Raw genomic sequence first — 18,509 nt, 5'->3', positions numbered from 1 at the left:
CCTTCGTTATAATCTGGATGATTATGGCTTACAGTTTATGAAAACCCCACAGTCACCATTTTGAGGTACCCTTTGCTCAGGGGGTATGGATTAATTAGCTGACTAGAGTGTGACACTTTGAGCCTAGAATATTCAACCTTTTCACAATATTCTAATTTTAAGTTGCATTACTGAAATAAATGAACTTTGGCACGATATTACAATTATTCGAGTTTCACCGGTATATCTCACTACTAGTACTAGTCAGTGTAATGCTCTCCATGTTCCTAGGACTGCTGAGTCAGTAAAAAGGTTACGTGTGCAGTGGATAGCAGTCTCCACCCTCCGTTTCTGAGAGAACGGCAAATTAGATATACAGCATGCACAGGGGAAAACTGCTAAAAATGCGATAGTGTTATTCCTCATGTACACACGCTGTACTATTGATTAATGCAGAGCTTGTTGAAAGGTTAGTTTATTTCACTTATGCAGACTTGGTCCTCACGCACACAACCATATTATGAAATTGTGTTGCATGGATCCATATTGTGTTCCCTTACTGTACCTCTGTAGAGACATACAGAGATTCTTTTCTTCTGTATTACTCTGGGGGAAACATCTATGGCACATCACATAGCCTTATTGTGGAGGTATTCTCCACTAGAATCATTACTTCAAGGGGATAATACTGTGCCATACATAGCACACTGAGTGCCTACGTCCCCAGGTGCCACCAGGCTACACATACATGAAGCTTAACAGGGGGTTTCCAAATTGGGCAAAAAAACTAATCCGTGTCTAGTATTGTATGCAGATGCCTGGCTGCAATGGTTACATGGGTAAACTAACATGTGACTGCTGCAGGCAAGTAGATGGTAGCCAGCAGAGAGGACCACTGTGGCCATGTGGGAACAGAACATGGATGTTTGGACAGAATCTGCAGCACCAGGCACAGATCATGCACAGAGTGGCGCTGTTTCTGTAACAAATCAGCTATGTTTTGCTAACCCTGGAACACCCTTTTAAAGCCAGATTCTCACGTATTCGTTATATTGCCGTTACCATCTGCATTTTATTTTTATTTTTTTTAAGGGAAACACAACTACGGTAGTCCCCAAACTATGAGAAGTATAAAGGAGAAGTCAAATTAACCGCATTGTTTGAAGCCAGCCCAAACCCTGTGATCAGCGCTCCTGCAAACTAGGTGCAGTCCATATTTATGGCACCAATTCTAGTCCACTGAAGGGCATCTACATCTTCGTACATCCTCCTGTAACCAATGCAAGGATTCATGAGCTCTGTCAGACCTTCTCGTGAATCTCACACCAGTGTATGCATACAAAGCAATGTCATATTCACTTAACAACTTTTCAGAACCAGGGAAAGTTGATGGCGGGATATAAAAACATTTCCATTGTATTAAACTTATAGTATAATCATGTTAGAAGTGTGCGTAATAATGAGAGCATTACATTTCATTTTTAAAGGGACGTATCAAGCGGAGAGCAGGTAGACCCCAATATCAGTGACTGACACGGGGCACTGATAAATCTTGTTCATGGCTTCACAGTGAGTACTGCAGGCCAGGTAACAATATATAAAATGCACAGACGCCTTACAGCAAGAAGACATGCACTACAAAATATTGTCAGCATTATGAAATTGGATTACACGTTTTACACAAATCAAATAAAAAGTATCCACAGCTTCATGAGAGTCCATTAAATAGTAAAGCTAATGTGCATTCATGTCTCCTTGGTTGAAACTCTAGCAATTCTATCTCCTCTAAGGCAAGGTTTCCACCTACGTATGATTGTCATTGCTTCCTAGATTTGATGAGCAGCTTCTATATATTGCAGGATAAAGCGCTACTTATTTACATCACCGCATAGCAGATTTCTTCACAGTGAAAAGAGAATGAGTCTTCCCCGTTTCCACAGGGGGACACGGAATGCAGAGCTGATCCCCTCTTCATGCAAAACTCCCGCTGGGTTCACAAGACGAGAATTTGCAGTTTGATCCTGATGGACTACAACTTCCAGCAGGGATTTCTAAGCATTTGGAGTAGCACATATTTCTTCTGTAAATGTTACTATGCAGAGAAGAACTGTATACTCCAATTACCATTTGCATATATTCTTAAGGTTAGTTTTGACCTATTTGACAAACTGAAAATGCATATTTGAAATTTTAGGCCCAGTTCACATTGCAGTTTTGATGTAGTCTAAGGGCTCGTGCACATGGCCGTTCGTGTTCCTGGCTGTGAGCAGGTTGCCTTTTTTTTTAAATCCAGTCTAGAGAAAAGTCCTATTCTTATCCACAAAACAGACAGGAATAGGAGATGTTCTATTGTTTTGCGGTGCCGCGAAACGGACTTATGTATGCAGACAGCACACAGGTGTGCTGTCCATATCCTTTTCTGCCCCATAGAGATAAATGGGTCCGCATCTGGACAGGACCGAAAATACGGCCGTGTGCACGAGGCCTAAAACAGTGGACTCTCCTGGCATAGGCGGTCATGTCATACTGGGGGTTCTTATTTTCCAATAGCTGAAAGGGAACACTGGTTTAAAGGCAATATTTAAGAGAGGAATTTAAAGGGGTTGTCCAAAGATTTAAATGTACTCCACAGCTGAGACTCCCCCAATCATGAGTGGAGTCCAGTGTCCCCCTGCAGGAATGGAGCGGTGGTTGACCATGCACACGGCCTCTCCACTTATCCTTATTGGATTGCCATCTCCAGTCGTCCATAGGGATGGAGTCCACTGTTGTTGTGAACAGTGCGGGTCCCAGTGGACATACTCTTACGATATCTTGGGATAACCCCTTTAAGCTAAAAGCGCATATTTTATCTACCCCCCCAATTGCTAGGATATACATAAATAATTAAAGTGCAAAGTGTGAACTGGGCATCTGTATCAACTTTAGGCTGGCTTGACAGAGCTGCGATACACCACATTTAGCCTCCCCTATTACAGCTGTACCCTCTGGTTCTACAGAACCTCAATCCAAGTTTAGTTCAGTAGAACCTCAAGGAGACCCGCCGATTGTGCGTACAATCCAAACATTAAAATGCAGCGGCATGTAACCCATGGGTACGTTCACAGGTGCCTGAAAATTCAGGGGAAAAGTCTGCTGCAGTTTTTGCTGCATTTCTACTACAAAAACAACATGGATTATTAGATGCAGTTTTTGCCGCAGAAATGGCAGTGGATTTAATCCTCTACATTGCAAAGGGAGAAATCTGAACAGCAGGATACACCGATGTGCTGCAGATTTCTTAAAATCTTATCCACTTTGCTGGTACTGTTCAACCCTGCACATCTGCCAGATGAAAATCCACGACAGCAAATCCTCAGCATTTCCATCATGTGTGGACATAACCTTACTCTTTAAGCCCAGGTTTACAAAGTGCAGTTTCACATGCATTTTCTTTGAAAACAGTGATAGGATCCATAAAAGATAACCACACATTTTTTTTCTGTTGTACTATTACGGTTTAGGATCGGCTCCTTGCTTTAGCCAACATACATTTAACCAAAACTGTGTGAACAGGACTCGAGTGTCATCTGGCAGCAATGAATTTAGGTACAAAATCTGACAGTCACTGGTTTCCAATAACTATCACTTGACCAGTTTGGTTTATGTCCTGTAAGCCAGAAGAAGCCCATGAAGCTTCCAGTTTTCCGATAAGATTGATGACTTGTTCAACAGTATTCAACCTGCCAACAATCCATCAATCAGGACTATGGCTGGTTCCATTGTAATACCAGCACATACACACTGGTAAACAGCTTAAACGGGTTATCTGAGATGCGCCACAATCCCGTGCGGCAGCCACTTCTGGGATCAGGTGCCGTACATGGGGCATGTGATCCTAGTCTAGGATTAGAACCCGCAGTGCAATGTGCGAGGCTAGCGAGAGATTCAGACATGCTACAGGTTTTAACCAAAGGCTAGGATCACATGCCCAATGTACGGCACATGATCCGGGAAGTGGCCGCTGTATGGGATCGCGGCGCATCTAGGGTAACTAGTTTAGGTTTAGACAGGTATTCTGAGGGTACGACCACACAAGGCAGATTTTTCGATTTTGGTGCATTTGTAATTTCCTTTTGCTGATCTGCTACAGATTTCCCCCTGTGCATTTGAAAGGGTGAAATCCATGTTGAAAATCTGCTGAACAAATTGGTAAGCTGCTGATTTAAAGGGTCACTGAGTTTTCAGAAAACATTTGATATGTCATAGAGACATATCAAAAGTTTTAATCGGTAGGGGTCCGAGTGCCAAGAAGGAGAAAAGTGCTCGCCTAGCACGCTTTCTGTCCTTGCTGCAGGTAACGGGCTCAATAGAAGTCTATGGGCCAGACTCAATTCCATCCTCTGCGGGTAGAAGAAAGAGTACGATATGCTCGCTCTTCTCTCACCTCATTCTACTGATCATGAGGGTCTCAGCGTTCAGACCCCCACCAATCAAAACTTTTGATAAGACATGATATCAAAAGTTTTAGCGAAACTCATTAACCCTGTAAAGTCTGCACTACGGGTCAATTTCACTGGACACTTTTTGCAGCCTGTGGATGGAATTTCTCAAAATCTCACCCGTTTCTCTGGTACTGTAAAGCGCTGTGGATATGTTGCATGCATATCAGAAGTGTGTCTGTCTCATGTGGATGTACTCTATAGATGTGGCAAATTTTTCTGAGTCAAGATGAAAAGCAGTCGGCACTCGACTTTTTAACTTAGTCCGCACGAGGAGAACTTCCAGAGCGTTATATAATAAATCTCAGCAGACGTTTTTTTCTTTTATCAGTATGCTTGCTTTTATTCCATAGATTCACGGATAATAGTATAAGGACGTGTTGCGACCCGTCCAGCCTTCAGCAGCTCGGAGCAAGCATACTAATAAAAGAAAGATTTATTATATAAATTTTTCAGAGTAGCATAGTCTAGATGATGAATTTAGTGTGTGGCTACACACTTTTTTCTTGCTGCCCCTTCGCTGAGCTAGAGATCCAAACCAGGCAAGCAAGGTGCAGTCAGTTATTCTCTTTGGCATAAATGGGTCTAACATGTGATGCAACATTATGCTCCGGAAGGTTTGAAGCATTTTCCAACAGGTTCTAGGTGCAATTACATTATTCAATCTGCCCCAATGTACACATATAGTTTAATCTTCCTAATTGTGGATTATATTGGCACTGTATACAGTGCTACTACATAATGTCACTATCTGACGAGCTATTTAGTACATAACCTTATACCTTATTAAAAAAAATATGTTCGACTAATTAACAGACCAGAGTCTCAGACAGACCGCTGCTGAGAAAAGGTCAGACTATAGCAGACACAGTTATACATTGTACAAGAGGTATAAACCTACAGGAGACACACACACACACACACTTTCTCTCACATACCTTAGTAGTACAATATCGTTGGATTTTGTGCAAAAAATAGAAGTAGACAAAGCGTTTCTCATCACATAACCAACCAGAATGTCACAACACAAAGCTATAGACTGTGCACAGACAAGTGAATGAGCATAACAATGATGACATTCAGTTTCCACATAGTGATTCGGGTCTAATTAAAATTGACACTGCTGGACTGGTATTCTAGAGAAGGAACCAGAACTTAAAGTGGTTATCCAGTATTTTAATACTGATGGCCTATCCTTAATATCTGATCAGCTAGTTCTGGCGCCAAAACTACACAGCATCATCCATTGTGCAGTGGACAGAGCTGGTGACTGCAGCACTACCCCCACAGAAAAGAATGGGAGCAGCACTGCAGTTACCAGCTCCATCCACTACACAGTGGACGCCTCTGCGTACTTCCAGCACCGGCGCTACTCTGAAACAGTTGATCGTGGAGGTGCAGGTCAGATATTGATGGCCTATCCAGAGAATCTCAGGGCTACACAAGTAAATGGTTATTTTTGGTCCGTTTAGAAGTGTTCTTTTCTGCCAACCTCCACAAGGTAGGAACGAAGGAGACCTAGGCTTGGACGTATGTCACTGATCGTGATCATAGCATCCATCTGTCCACATGTTCTGTTTAGAACATGTCTTCCTGATCACTTCCATTTCACTCCTTACAGTGGCTGATCTGAATAGTCACTGGTCTATGACTTCATTACCCTGAATGTAAAAAATAATTATTGTGCTGTGAGATTATTCTTGGACACATATGTCCACAATGTCTTTGATTGATATACCATGTATGATTAATACATTTGTATAACAATTATTGAACATGGACAGATGCCACTACAAACTCCTATAAAAGGTGCATGTAATATTGTTATTTATGGCTAAGATAATAGGCCATAAAATATAATCACGTGTTAGCTGTTAATGGGCACTTCACTAGACAGCATAGTTACACTCTTTAATCTTGTAAGCCTACAGTTTTTGGCTTCGTAAAGCCCTGGCCAATACCACAGCCCCAACTTAAAATCAGTATTGTAATCTATACAATTCATTCAACCACAGGTAGACTTACCAATGTTCTTTTCATGCATGTTATACTGCTTTTAGGCTCAAGCACAGGTTCTTTATGAACCCATGGTTCATTCTACTGCACCCTACACCCATGAAGCTAGTTGCTCCCCATCCTACAGCTTCACTTTATTTTGTAGGATGATGCAGGCCTTAGTAAAGGAAGATTGGACAAGCCCAAGCTATACCTGGTCTTCTTCTGGAATCCGTATGGATGGCTTACCTTTTTAACGTTTTAACAGAAAGGTTAGCGGTGTGGATAAGCTTACATGGCATGTTGAAATTCTGATTGACCCAAGAGAAGAAGTTGCATAATGCATATAAGAAAACACTAAGGAAATGTGTGAGATCAGTCAGGAAAGATACATTAGTAAATGTTCTCCAAGGTATTATGACTGAGAATTCTATCTTTCTTGGGTTTTACCCATTTGCTTCATTTAAAACATGTGTTGTGTATGTTGCCACCCCTGATGTCACAAAGAAAATCTGTTTCTTCTCTAGATTACAAGAGGGGACGAGGCCAATTAACAAAATCGCACATTGCAAATTTCAACATTACACTTGAAAGTGGTAAAAGTTGTGACTTAGTCATCTATCAACTCACGTGTGTCTCGTCAGTGATTAACAATGGAAAACATAAGACAAGTAAGCATTCAACCAAACTGAAGTCTGTGAGGACAGAACACACAGCATGATCAGGTCTCTTTCACACTTAGGAACGTTTGAAGTAGTTGAGGAATTGACATAAAACATATACCTTCATAAAGGGTCACCTCGATTTATCCTGTAGCCAATAAATTGGCATTGCCAAGATCCCTCCATCATGTAAGTGTACAAACATAAGATCGCATGTCTAGTGAGCCTTGTATAACATCAGATCAACTATATGGCTCCCTAACAATACCATGCTCGATTCAGAGACTCTTCCAGGCTGAAATGCAACTCGGAGCAATGCTGTAATATCAGCACCCTAACTTGTCTTGAAACCGACTAAAATATGTTTCTACTCAGAGGTGCCATGTAACAGGTCTTGTGCCCTGTGGGTGCTGAATCACTAGAAGCAATCTAAACACGAGCATCAGTCACAGGGCACCCAGGAAGAAGTTCTCCATTCACCATGCCATCTTGTGTCTTCTCTTTTCCTGCCTCAAGCTGTGCGGTCTTCTTCAGGTTTCTCTCATGGAGCAGGGGAACAGACAGAAGAACCAGAGCTCCAATCAGAGGGGGGATTCCAGCCAGATAAAATGCCAGGTCATAATTGCCAAAATGATCCCGGAGCAGTCCTACAACAGGAGAGGAGATTTGATTAATTTGCTGTGTTGGTGTAAGGTCTCTATACACATAAGCCTAGGTCAGGGATGATGAACCTATTACAGACTGAGTGCCCAAACTGTAACCCAAAACTCACATATTTAATCGCAGAGCGCCAACACGGCAATTTAACCTGAATACTACAATCCAATTAGTATACAGTGGGATGCGAAAGTTTGGGCAACCTTGTTAATCGTCATGATTTTCCTGTATAAATCGTTGGTTGTTACGATAAAAAATGTCAGTTAAATATATCATATAGGAGACACACACAGTGATATTTGAGAAAGGAAATGAAGTTTATTGGATTTACAGAAAGTGTGCTATAATTGTTTAAACAAAATTAGGCAGGTGCATACATTTGGGCACTGTTGTCATTTTATTGATTCCAAAACCTTTAGAACTAATTATTGGAACTCAAATTGGCTTGGTAAGCTCAGTGACCCCTGACCTACATACACAGGTGACTCAGATTATGAGAAAGAGTATTTAAGGGGGTCAATTGTAAGTTTCCCTCCTCTTTTAATTTTCTCTGAAGAGTAGCAACATGGGGGCCTCAAAACAACTCTCAAATGACCTGAAGACAAAGATTGTTCACCATCATGGTTTAGGGGAAGGATACAGAAAGCTGTCTCAGAGATTTCCGCTGTCTGTTTCCACAGTTAGGAACACATTGAGGAAATGGAAGACCACAGGCTCAGTTCAAGTTAAGGCTCGAAGTGGCAGACCAAGAAAAATCTCTGATAGACAGAAGCGACGAATGGTGAGAACAGTCAGAGTCAACCCACAGACCAGCACCAAAGACCTACAACATCATCTTGCTGCAGATGGAGTCACTGTGCATCGTTCAACCATTCGGCGCACTTTACACAAGGAGATGCTGTATGTGAGAATGATGCAGAGAAAGCCTTTTCTCCGCCCACAGCACAAAAAGTGCCGCTTGAGGTGAGCTAAAGCACATTTGGACAAGCCGGCTTCATTTTGAAATAAGGTGCTGTGGACTGATGAAACTAAAATTTAGTTATTTGGCCATAACAAGGGGCGTTATGCATGGAGGAAAAAGAACACAGCATTCCAAGAAAAACACCTGCTACCTACAGTAAAATATGGTGGTGGTTCCATCATGCTGCGAGGCTGTGTGGCCAGTGCAGGGACTGGGAATCTTGTCAAAGTTGAGGGACGCATGGATTCCACTCAGTATCAGCAGATTCTGGAGACCAATGTCCAGGAATCAGTGACAAAGCAGAAGCTGCGCCGGGGCTGGATCTTTCAACAAGACAACGACCCTAAACACTGCTCAAAATCCACTAAGGCATTTATGCAGAGGAACAAGTACAACGTTCTGGAATGGCCATCTCAGTCCCCAGACAAGAATATAATTGAAAATCTGTGGTGTGACTTAAAGAGAGCTGTCCATGCTCGGAAGCCATCAAACCTGAATGAACTAAAGATGTTTTGTAAAGAGGAATGGTCCAAAATACCTTCAACCAGAATCCAGACTCTCATTGGGACCTACAGGAAGCATTTGGAGGCTGTAATTTCTGCAAAAGGAGGCTCTACTAAATATTGATTTCATTTCTTTTTTGTGGTGCCCAAATTTATGCACCTGCCTAATTTTGTTTAAACAATTATAGCACACTTTCTGTAAATCCAATAAACTTCATTTCACTTCTCAAATGTGTGTGTCTCCTATACGATATATTTAACTGACATTTTTTATCGTCACAACCAACGATTTATACAGGAAAATCATGACGATTAACAAGGTTGCCCAAACTTTCGCATCCCACTGTATGTTCCATGAACTTTATAATTTAGCTATAATAGCCTGCCTACATTTAGTGCACTGCTTGTGCCATTCATAGTGCGCCCTGCTCTGATGAATGGCAGGAAAAGTCTAAGACATATTGGTACATCAAATACTTATTCCAGGGTGCGGGTGCCTACAGAGAGGGCTCAGAGTGCCGCCTCTGGCACCCGTGCCATAGGTTCGCGGTTACTGGCCTAGGTTAGTCACATTGAAATCTGCAGGTTTTCTAAAGCGTATGTCAGATTTAGGATACCTGTAATCTGCATAAAAACTTGATTTAAAAAAAAATATATTATAATAATTGGCAATATATCACAGGTTTTGGTGGGGATTTTGTGTATAATTTTTTTAAAATCAGATTTTTGAATTTTAGCATACATACATAAATAAATAAAGCAAAACATAACCTAGAATATGACATATTTAATTCCACATGTGTTAATTCATAGTTTTGATGCCTTCAGTGTGAATCTACAATTTTCATAGTCATGAAAATAAAGAAAACTCTTTGAATGAGAAAGTGTGTCCTAACTTTTGGTCTGTACTGTATATCTATATATATATATATATATATATATATATATATATATATCTCTATCTCTATCTCTATCTCTATCTCTATGGGATATTCCATATAATAAAATGTTACAATTGTAAAAAACTTCTAATACCATAAAGCAATCCACAGGCCCTCATGGAGCAATGAAAAAATAAGTAAACAATATAATATACACCAAAACATGTCCATATCATTGATAAGATATTGCATACTGTATATATATTTCTGTCAGTAAATGGTTTGCATTAGATTATAGTCCAAGTGTGGTGCAGGTCGGTGAGAGTGCCATAGAACTTTATTCAATTGAGATTTGGTAAATTTCATTTATTTTGTGGGTACTGAATTACAGTGGATTATCTGCATGGAAGTCTGTATATACCCTTAGTGTATGCATGCTTTGCTGCGTTAACCCACACATACATAATCCAACAAGCCCCTAGTAGGTGTTAAACAATATTTGGTTCATACCTGCTATAGGAGGTCCAGCTGTCATTGGAATGGACATCAGCCCCATGGTATAACCAATAGCTTGTGATGCTTGCATTGGACCCACCAACTCAAAAGCAATAGGGCTCATCATACTAATAAGAAAACCATCGGACAAGCCAAGGCACAGGCATACAACAATGACGCTTACAAATACTTGGCATTGTGGCAGCATCATACTCAAAATGCCCAGCAAAACAAAGGAGACCACCTGCAAAATATAATGAATAAACACAGTAAGAACTAATGCGTAAAGGTAAAAACAGGGACATCATAAAAGATACTGTAGATAGCCATTACGGATCATCAGCGAATGGGCTAGAGCTGTTCATTTACAGGAAATAAGATGGTTGGATAGGCCATAATACATAAAATAAGGTATGCGGCTAACAAGCATTGGTGGCCAAGCACAATAAAGCCTTGAGAACGCACTGGCAGGACAGGGTGTTCGCTGCTGGAATTATGAGCAGTGAAAAAGTGTGAGATTAAACACTAATCCTAATGGGTCTTTACTGTAGTGCAGATGTTTCCCTCATTCATCCCACAGGAAAACAACTGCAGAATTCCTGAGGGGACGAAATGTGTCAAGAACAAACCACTGATACGCAGCAGTTCCCGGACAGACAAAACTGCATTAACGATACAGGCAATAGATTTACACATATGGAAGGGACGTCCGGTATTCCGATATGGGCTTCGTTATTCATTCCACTAACTTGCTCGTCTTTTTTCCCCATTTTACTACAAAATGCAAACCATATTTACCTTGTACATGGCAATCCTCCTGCTACCTATCGCAGATAATGACTTATTGCCTCCAATTTGAGGCTATATTACCATTGTGACATTTTGCAACTGCGTGTCACAAATTGTTATCCATTTCCCGGCTGTCTAACCGGTTTTAGCGGCTGTTTGTCATCCATTCACCATCCGTTTTTAATGGGAGTTAAAAAAAAAGGATGGATTTCACAGTAGAACGGCTGTAATAATGGGCTATTAGACTTCCACATTTTTTGATGATCAGAATTAACGATCTGTTATAAACAGCAAATGTGTGAATTTGTCTCCCCCCACCACACACCATCTTTCTGGCCTAAAAAAAAAAAAGTCAGAAACTTCAAGTCAGCGACTTTTTAAAAGCCACTGCACCTAAATTTTGGTGCAAGTGGCGTTTCAACACTGCTCTCAGCCCTTTCAAGAAGGGGCGCAGTGAGGAGGTGGCAGGCACTTTAGGCACAAGGACCGCTGATGATGTGCCTAATTTATGATGAGGCCTCAAACTAAATTACGGTAGGTGCATCTTCTGGCAGTGCAGGGGAGATCATACACCAGATGGATATTTATCTCATCTATATTCCTTTGTCGTGTCCCATGTCTCATCACTTGATGTCCCCAATGGGGCTCAAGATCTAAGGTCCCTATCAGTATGTCTTTGGAGTGTGGGAGGAAACCCACGCAAACACGGGGAGAACATACAAACTCCATACAGATGCTGATCTTGGTCGGATTCAAACCCAGGACCCCAGCGCTGCAAGGCACCACGTGCTGTCCACATAGGGAGCCACTTCTACAAGTTGGCGCTAGCGAGATGGTTGTCTTTCCTTAGGAGATACCTCTTTTTAAGATAGACCTAAATAAGAAATGTAATATTTAAAGGGATTCTGTCACCAGGTTTCACCCCCTCCAGATAAAAATATGGTTATGTTCAGGGAGCTTTAACCATTCCTAATGTGGTCTTATAAATGTAATCTGTAGGCTCATTTTGCTAAAAATACGCTATTACTAACCTGTCAGTCATAAAAATAAAGTGCCCAAGGGGATGTCAATGGCTCCAAGCTGCAGCCCTCACCTGCTGCCGTTCGTGCCCAGCTCCGCCTCAATCTTCTGTGACGCCTCCAGCTCTTCCTCTGTAACATGCTGTGAAAGCCTCCCTCCTCCCTCTGTAACATCGCTTTGAAAGCCTTCTGCTCTCCCTCCCCCCTCCTCCTGCTGCTCTAACATTGCGATGTTACAGAGGGAGGAGGGAGGCTTTCACAGCATGTTACAGAGGGAGGAGGGGGGAGGGAGAGCAGGAGGCTTTCAAAGCGATGTTACAGAGGAAGGAGGGAGGCTTTCACAGCATGTTACAGAGGGAGGAGGGAGTCTTTCACAGCATGTTACAGAGGGAGAGCTGGAGGCGTCACAGAAGATTATGAGGCGGAGCTGGGCACGAACGGCAGCAGGTGAGGGCTGCAGCTTGGAGCCATTGACATCCCCTTGGGCACTTTATTTTTATGACTGACAGGTTAGTAATAGCGTATTTTTAGCAAAATGAGCCTACAGTTTACATTTATAAGACCACATTAGGAATGGTTAAAGCTCCCTGAACATAACCATATTTTTATCTGGAGGGGGTGAAACCTGGTGACAGAATCCCTTTAAAGTTTTTTGGGGGGATTATGTAACTGATGACTTATCCTCTGTGTCCCCCGCCAACACGGAGTGCTGTCCTCATGTTTTGCGGCCCCATTGAGGTGAATGGGTCTGCATCCAAGCCGCCAAAGCGGCGGCTCGGATGCGGACCAAAACAACAGCCGTGTGCATGAGGGCTAAGGAACACTTTTGTGACAGAAGGCCCCGAGGTGTCCTGTTCTCAAGAGGAAGAAAATGTTTCTGTTGCTGGGTCAACAAGAAGTCGTTTTTCATGGATATTCACTTGGTTCAAAAGATGAAGCCAACACAAAAGTAAAGGCATTTTACTGATCTAAATGTCTTACAAAATCCGTTAGTTTTATAGTTTCCATAGAGAAAAAGGCCTCATGCACGTGGCCATATATTTCATGGATAGCACACTAACGCATTAAATTCTATGGGACCATTAACATGTCCACTTTTTCCTGTCAATCCACGTGCCCGATCTGCAAATCTCAGCTCTGTCCATATTTGCAGGTGAGAATAGTCTCTCTATCGATGGGATTGAAGAAATATGAAATACACACAGATGTTTACAGTTTTTTGCAGACTACAATATTATATTGTTTTTTGCGCTCTGTATATGGAACCATTCATTTCAATGGTTGCACAAAAAAAACGGAATGTACTCTGTATGCATTCTGTTTCCGTATTTCAGTTTTTCTGTTGCGTTGAACATGTCCTGTTATTGCCCACAAATCACGTTCCGTGGCTCCAGTCAAGTAAATGGGTCTGCAAAAAAACGGAGCACATATGGAAATGCATCCGTATGTCTTCCGTATCCATTCAGTTTTCGCGGAACCAATGGTGACGCCCTCATTGCACTAACTGCCTCATTTGATAAACTGATAAATCTAAGGTTATGCACATGGGAAGGAATAATGCAAGTCACCCGTACATACTAAATGGTAAAACAATGGGTAACACTGACACTGACATGGAAAAGGACCTAGGAATTTTTGTGAACACCAAACTAGCAGAGCTGGAGAGGATTCAGAGAAGGGAAACTAAACTAATAACTGGAATGGGGGGAGGGACTACAGTACCCAGAAAGATCAAAATTAGGGTTATTCACTTTAAAAAAAAAAAAAATTAAAAAAAATCAACTGAGGGGCGCTCTAATAACCGTCTGGAGGAAAGAAGGTTTGTACACAAACATAGAAGAGGATTCTTTACAGTAAGAGCAGTGAGACTATGGAACTCTCTGCCTGAGGAGGTGGTGATGGTGAGTACAATAAAGGAATTCAAGAGGGGCCTGGATGTATTTCTGGAGCGTAATAATATTACAGGCTATAAATACTAGAGAGGGATCGTTGATTCAGGGAGCTATTCCGATTGCCCGATTGGAGTCGGGAAGGAATTTTCCCCCCTAGGATGAGGAAAATTGGCTTCTACCTCACAGGATTTTTTCCCTTCCTCTGGATCAACTTGCAGGATAACAGGCCGAACTTGATGGACAAATGTCTTTTTTCAGCCTTATAAACTATGTTATTTGCAGATTATGAAAAAGCTTCATAACTCGGGAACAGAGCCTTGGATCAACAAAAGAAAAACAGCATTTTAATCAGACGAACAAACAGGGAGGTCTCTATTAACAGACTCCCTTTGAGTGTATTGATCCAAAACAAACAACTGGACTATAAAACCGAAAACTGATTACAATTCAGTGTGGGCCCAAAGGAATAAGGGTTTGGTGTCAACTAACCAAAAGCTGAAGTCTGGGGAATGCATGCAGATACTTAGTCAAATAAGAGACTGATAAACTGCCATGTGATTTGGAATGCATCAAGCAACAGTTCAACATAAATACTACGTACTGGCCTGAAAAAGTGCATTTTACCCTCAAACAGCCTTCGCCGCGGCTATGTGCGAGATGAAGGTGTCCTGCCCCTAGCCGGATGTATTGCCCTTCGTGATTTGCAATAAAGTATGAAGTAAGAAGTCCACAGTGGTGAGTGCCGCCTATTTCATCTCTTCGATATAGTGATTGACATGTGGCTGGTATAGAGGTTGGGCACTGCTGTTCCTGTGTACAAGTGGGAGGACAGTGGACGCAGATTGCGGGTTTAACAGAGCAGGAGTTTTTTTAGCTGTGCCATCCATATTTCTATTTTTGCTGGGACTAAATAAACAGGAACATGTCCCTTTGCAAGGCCAAGAGAACCATCTTGAAGAACACAGAATGTAAAAGAAAAAAAATAATTCCAAAAATGTCATATTAGAAGCATTTAAAGGGGATTGCCCTGCAATGGACCTGGGCACTGTAGACTGTGCATACACATTATACATATGCAAATTAGCCCTCTTTTCTGGAAAAAAAGAAAGAAAGAAAGTAGTGCCACTAGTTAGAAGGTGGCTGTCCTATAAGTCAGCGGTCCCCAACCACCGGGCCACAGCCCAGTACCGGCTGTGGATCATCTGGCGTAGAACGGCGGGGACAGGAACTATTTCAACTATGCCATACCGTTTAGCCTCATAGGCTGAAGGCCGCTAGGCCTGAGACTTATGAGGCAGTGCTAAGTGCAGGATGGTCACGATGACCTCATCGTGACCTCCTACCCAGAGTCACAGGCAGCGTGATGACATCAGCGCAGGAGGTCGCAATGACGTTTGCAACCACCTGTACTATAATGCAGGGAGCCAGGTCAGCAAGCTGGAACAGACTGCAGGAGAGAGGAGAGTATTTGGTTCTTTTTTTTTGATTTGTGAACAATACTGGGGGCACTAAGAAGGAGGGGTTGACGCATTATACACTAGGGTACACTGTAAGTAAAGAGGCACTACTGGGGACATGCTATATTTAAAAGAGACCACGACTCGGGGCACTAAGTAGAAGGGGTTGGTGCATTATTTACTGGGGGGGGGGGGCACAATATGTAGAGAGGCCACTACTGGGTGGCACCATGTGTGAAGAGGCCACTACTGGGTGGCACCATGTGTGAAGAGGCCACTACTGGGTGGCACCATGTGTGAAGAGGCCACTACTGGGTGGCACCATGTGTGAAGAGGCCACTACTGGGTGGCACCATGTGTGAAGAGGCCACTACTGGGTGGCACCATGTGTGAAGAGGCCACTACTGGGTGGCACCATGTGTGAAGAGGCCACTACTGGGTGGCACCATGTGTGAAGAGGCCACTACTGGGTGGCACCATGTGTGAAGAGGCCACTACTGGGTGGCACCATGTGTGAAGAGGCCACTACTGGGTGGCACCATGTGTGAAGAGGCCACTACTGGGTGGCACCATGTGTGAAGAGGCCACTACTGGGTGGCACCATGTGTGAAGAGGCCACTACTGGGTGGCACCATGTGTGAAGAGGCCACTACTGGGTGGCACCATGTGTGAAGAGGCCACTACTGGGTGGCACCATGTGTGAAGAGGCCACTACTGGGTGGCACCATGTGTGAAGAGGCCACTACTGGGTGGCACCATGTGTGAAGAGGCCACTACTGGGTGGCACCATGTGTGAAGAGGCCACTACTGGGTGGCACCATGTGTGAAGAGGCCACTACTGGGTGGCACCATGTGTGAAGAGGCCACTACTGGGTGGCACCATGTGTGAAGAGGCCACTACTGGGTGGCACCATGTGTGAAGAGGCCACTACTGGGTGGCACCATGTGTGAAGAGGCCACTACTGGGTGGCACCATGTGTGAAGAGGCCACTACTGGGTGGCACCATGTGTGAAGAGACCACTACTCGGGAGCACCATGTGTGAAGAGGCCACTACTCGGGAGCACCATGTGTGAAGAGGCCACTACTCGGGAGCACCATGTGTGAAGAGGCCACTACTCGGGAGCACCATGTGTGAAGAGGCCACTACTCGGGGGCACCATGTGTGAAGAGGCCACTACTCGGGGGCACCATGTGTGAAGAGGCCACTACTCGGGGGCACCATGTGTGAAGAGGCCACTACTCGGGGGCACCATGTGTGAAGAGGCCACTACTCGGGGGCACCATGTGTGAAGAGGCCACTACTCGGGGGCACCATGGGTTAAGAAGCCACTACTGGGGGGGCACTATGTGTGAAGAGGCCACTACTGGGGGGCACTATGTGTGAAGAGGCCACTACTGGGGGGCACTATATGTGAAGAGGCCACTACTGGGGGGCACTATATGTGAAGAGGCCACTACTGGGGGGCTACTGGGGGGCACTGTATGTGAAGAGGCCACTACTGGGGGGCACTGTATGTGAAGAGGCCACTACTGGGGGGCACTGTATGTGAAGAGGCCACTACTGGGGGGCACTATATGTGAAGAGGCCACTACTGGGGGGCACTATATGTGAAGAGGCCACTATATGTAAAGAGGGCACTACTAGGAAGCATTATATGTGAAGAGGGCACTACTGGGGGGCACTATATATGAAGAAGGCACTACTGAGGGGCACTATATGTGTAGAGGACACTACTGGGAGGTATTATATGTGAAGAGGGCACGGGGGAGGGGGGGGATGTTATATGTACATTGGGCACTATTGAATGAGGGGGGGAGGATTATATCTACTAGGGCCTAAATGGGGGTGATCACTATATAGGGGAATAAAAGGAGGCATTAATACTAAATAGGTGCGTTCAATTATGCAGAAAGAAGTGGTCCGGAGACGTCATCAAAGTGACCTTGGCAGAACTGAGAAAAAAAAAAAATGGAAGAGAAAAAGACTCCAGCCAGAGGAAACATCACCTGGGGTCTATAATGGGATCATTAAAAGGCTTTTCTGAGATTTGTATACTCATGACCTATGCTCAGGATAGGTCATCAGTATCTGATTAGTGGGAGTCCGACACCCGGGATCCCTGCCAATCAGCTGTTTGAGAAGGCATTGGCGCTCCCGTTGGTAAGCTACGAGAAGGGTGCTGCACTAAGTACAGCACCGTACATTGTATAGCGGCTGTGCTTGGTATCGCAGCTTAGCCCTATTCACCTCAAAGGGTGCTGAGCTTCGCCTAGGCCACGTGACAGATGAAGGTTTCATCACTCAGCCTAGGGAAAGCAGCGAGAAAGGCCGTGGCACTACTGCGATCGCTGCAACCTTCAAACAGCTGATCAGTATTAACATCTCGGAAAACCCATTGAATGACTGTTTTGTTAAGAGCGTGATTTGCCCCGATTCCCCATCCCCCCCCCATGGTCCACAAGAAAATAATTCTGCATGAAAAAGGTCCCTGGTATAAAAAAAAAAAAAGTTGGGCACCACTGCTATGTCATTATTAAACCTTTTAAATAGGCCTTGAGAGATAATTTAGGATTGTAGCCAAGCAAGTAACTCATCTGCAGACATGTGATCAGATCATCAGTGCTAAGCAAACAGGACTGACCAAGCTACCTTCTTACTGGTGGCACCAGGGGCACACTTTTTATTTATGTATTTATTTATTTTGAAGGGGAGGGGGCAAATTTACATAACTTTTT

General features: G+C 43.4%; 1 protein-coding gene across 1 annotated transcript in view; it reads right to left on the bottom strand.

Moving 5' to 3' along the window:
* Nucleotides 1-998: 998 nt before the first annotated feature.
* SLC16A2 (solute carrier family 16 member 2) overlaps nucleotides 999-18,509 on the bottom strand; it is a 158,312-nt gene continuing 140,801 nt past the window's right edge. Inside the window, exons 5-6 of the mRNA XM_044305636.1 lie at nucleotides 10,630-10,858; nucleotides 999-7,764 (exon numbers count right to left, since the gene is read on the bottom strand). Coding sequence (XP_044161571.1) covers nucleotides 7,547-7,764; nucleotides 10,630-10,858 — 447 coding nt within the window. The 3' untranslated portion in view covers nucleotides 999-7,546. The remainder of the gene's footprint in view (nucleotides 7,765-10,629; nucleotides 10,859-18,509) is intronic.

The sequence above is a fragment of the Bufo gargarizans genome, chromosome 9, assembly GCF_014858855.1.
Source record: "Bufo gargarizans isolate SCDJY-AF-19 chromosome 9, ASM1485885v1, whole genome shotgun sequence".
Lineage (NCBI taxonomy): Eukaryota > Metazoa > Chordata > Amphibia > Anura > Bufonidae > Bufo > Bufo gargarizans.
The sequence above is the reverse complement of the archived record's forward strand: the minus strand, read 5'-3'. Positions and strand labels throughout refer to the sequence as shown.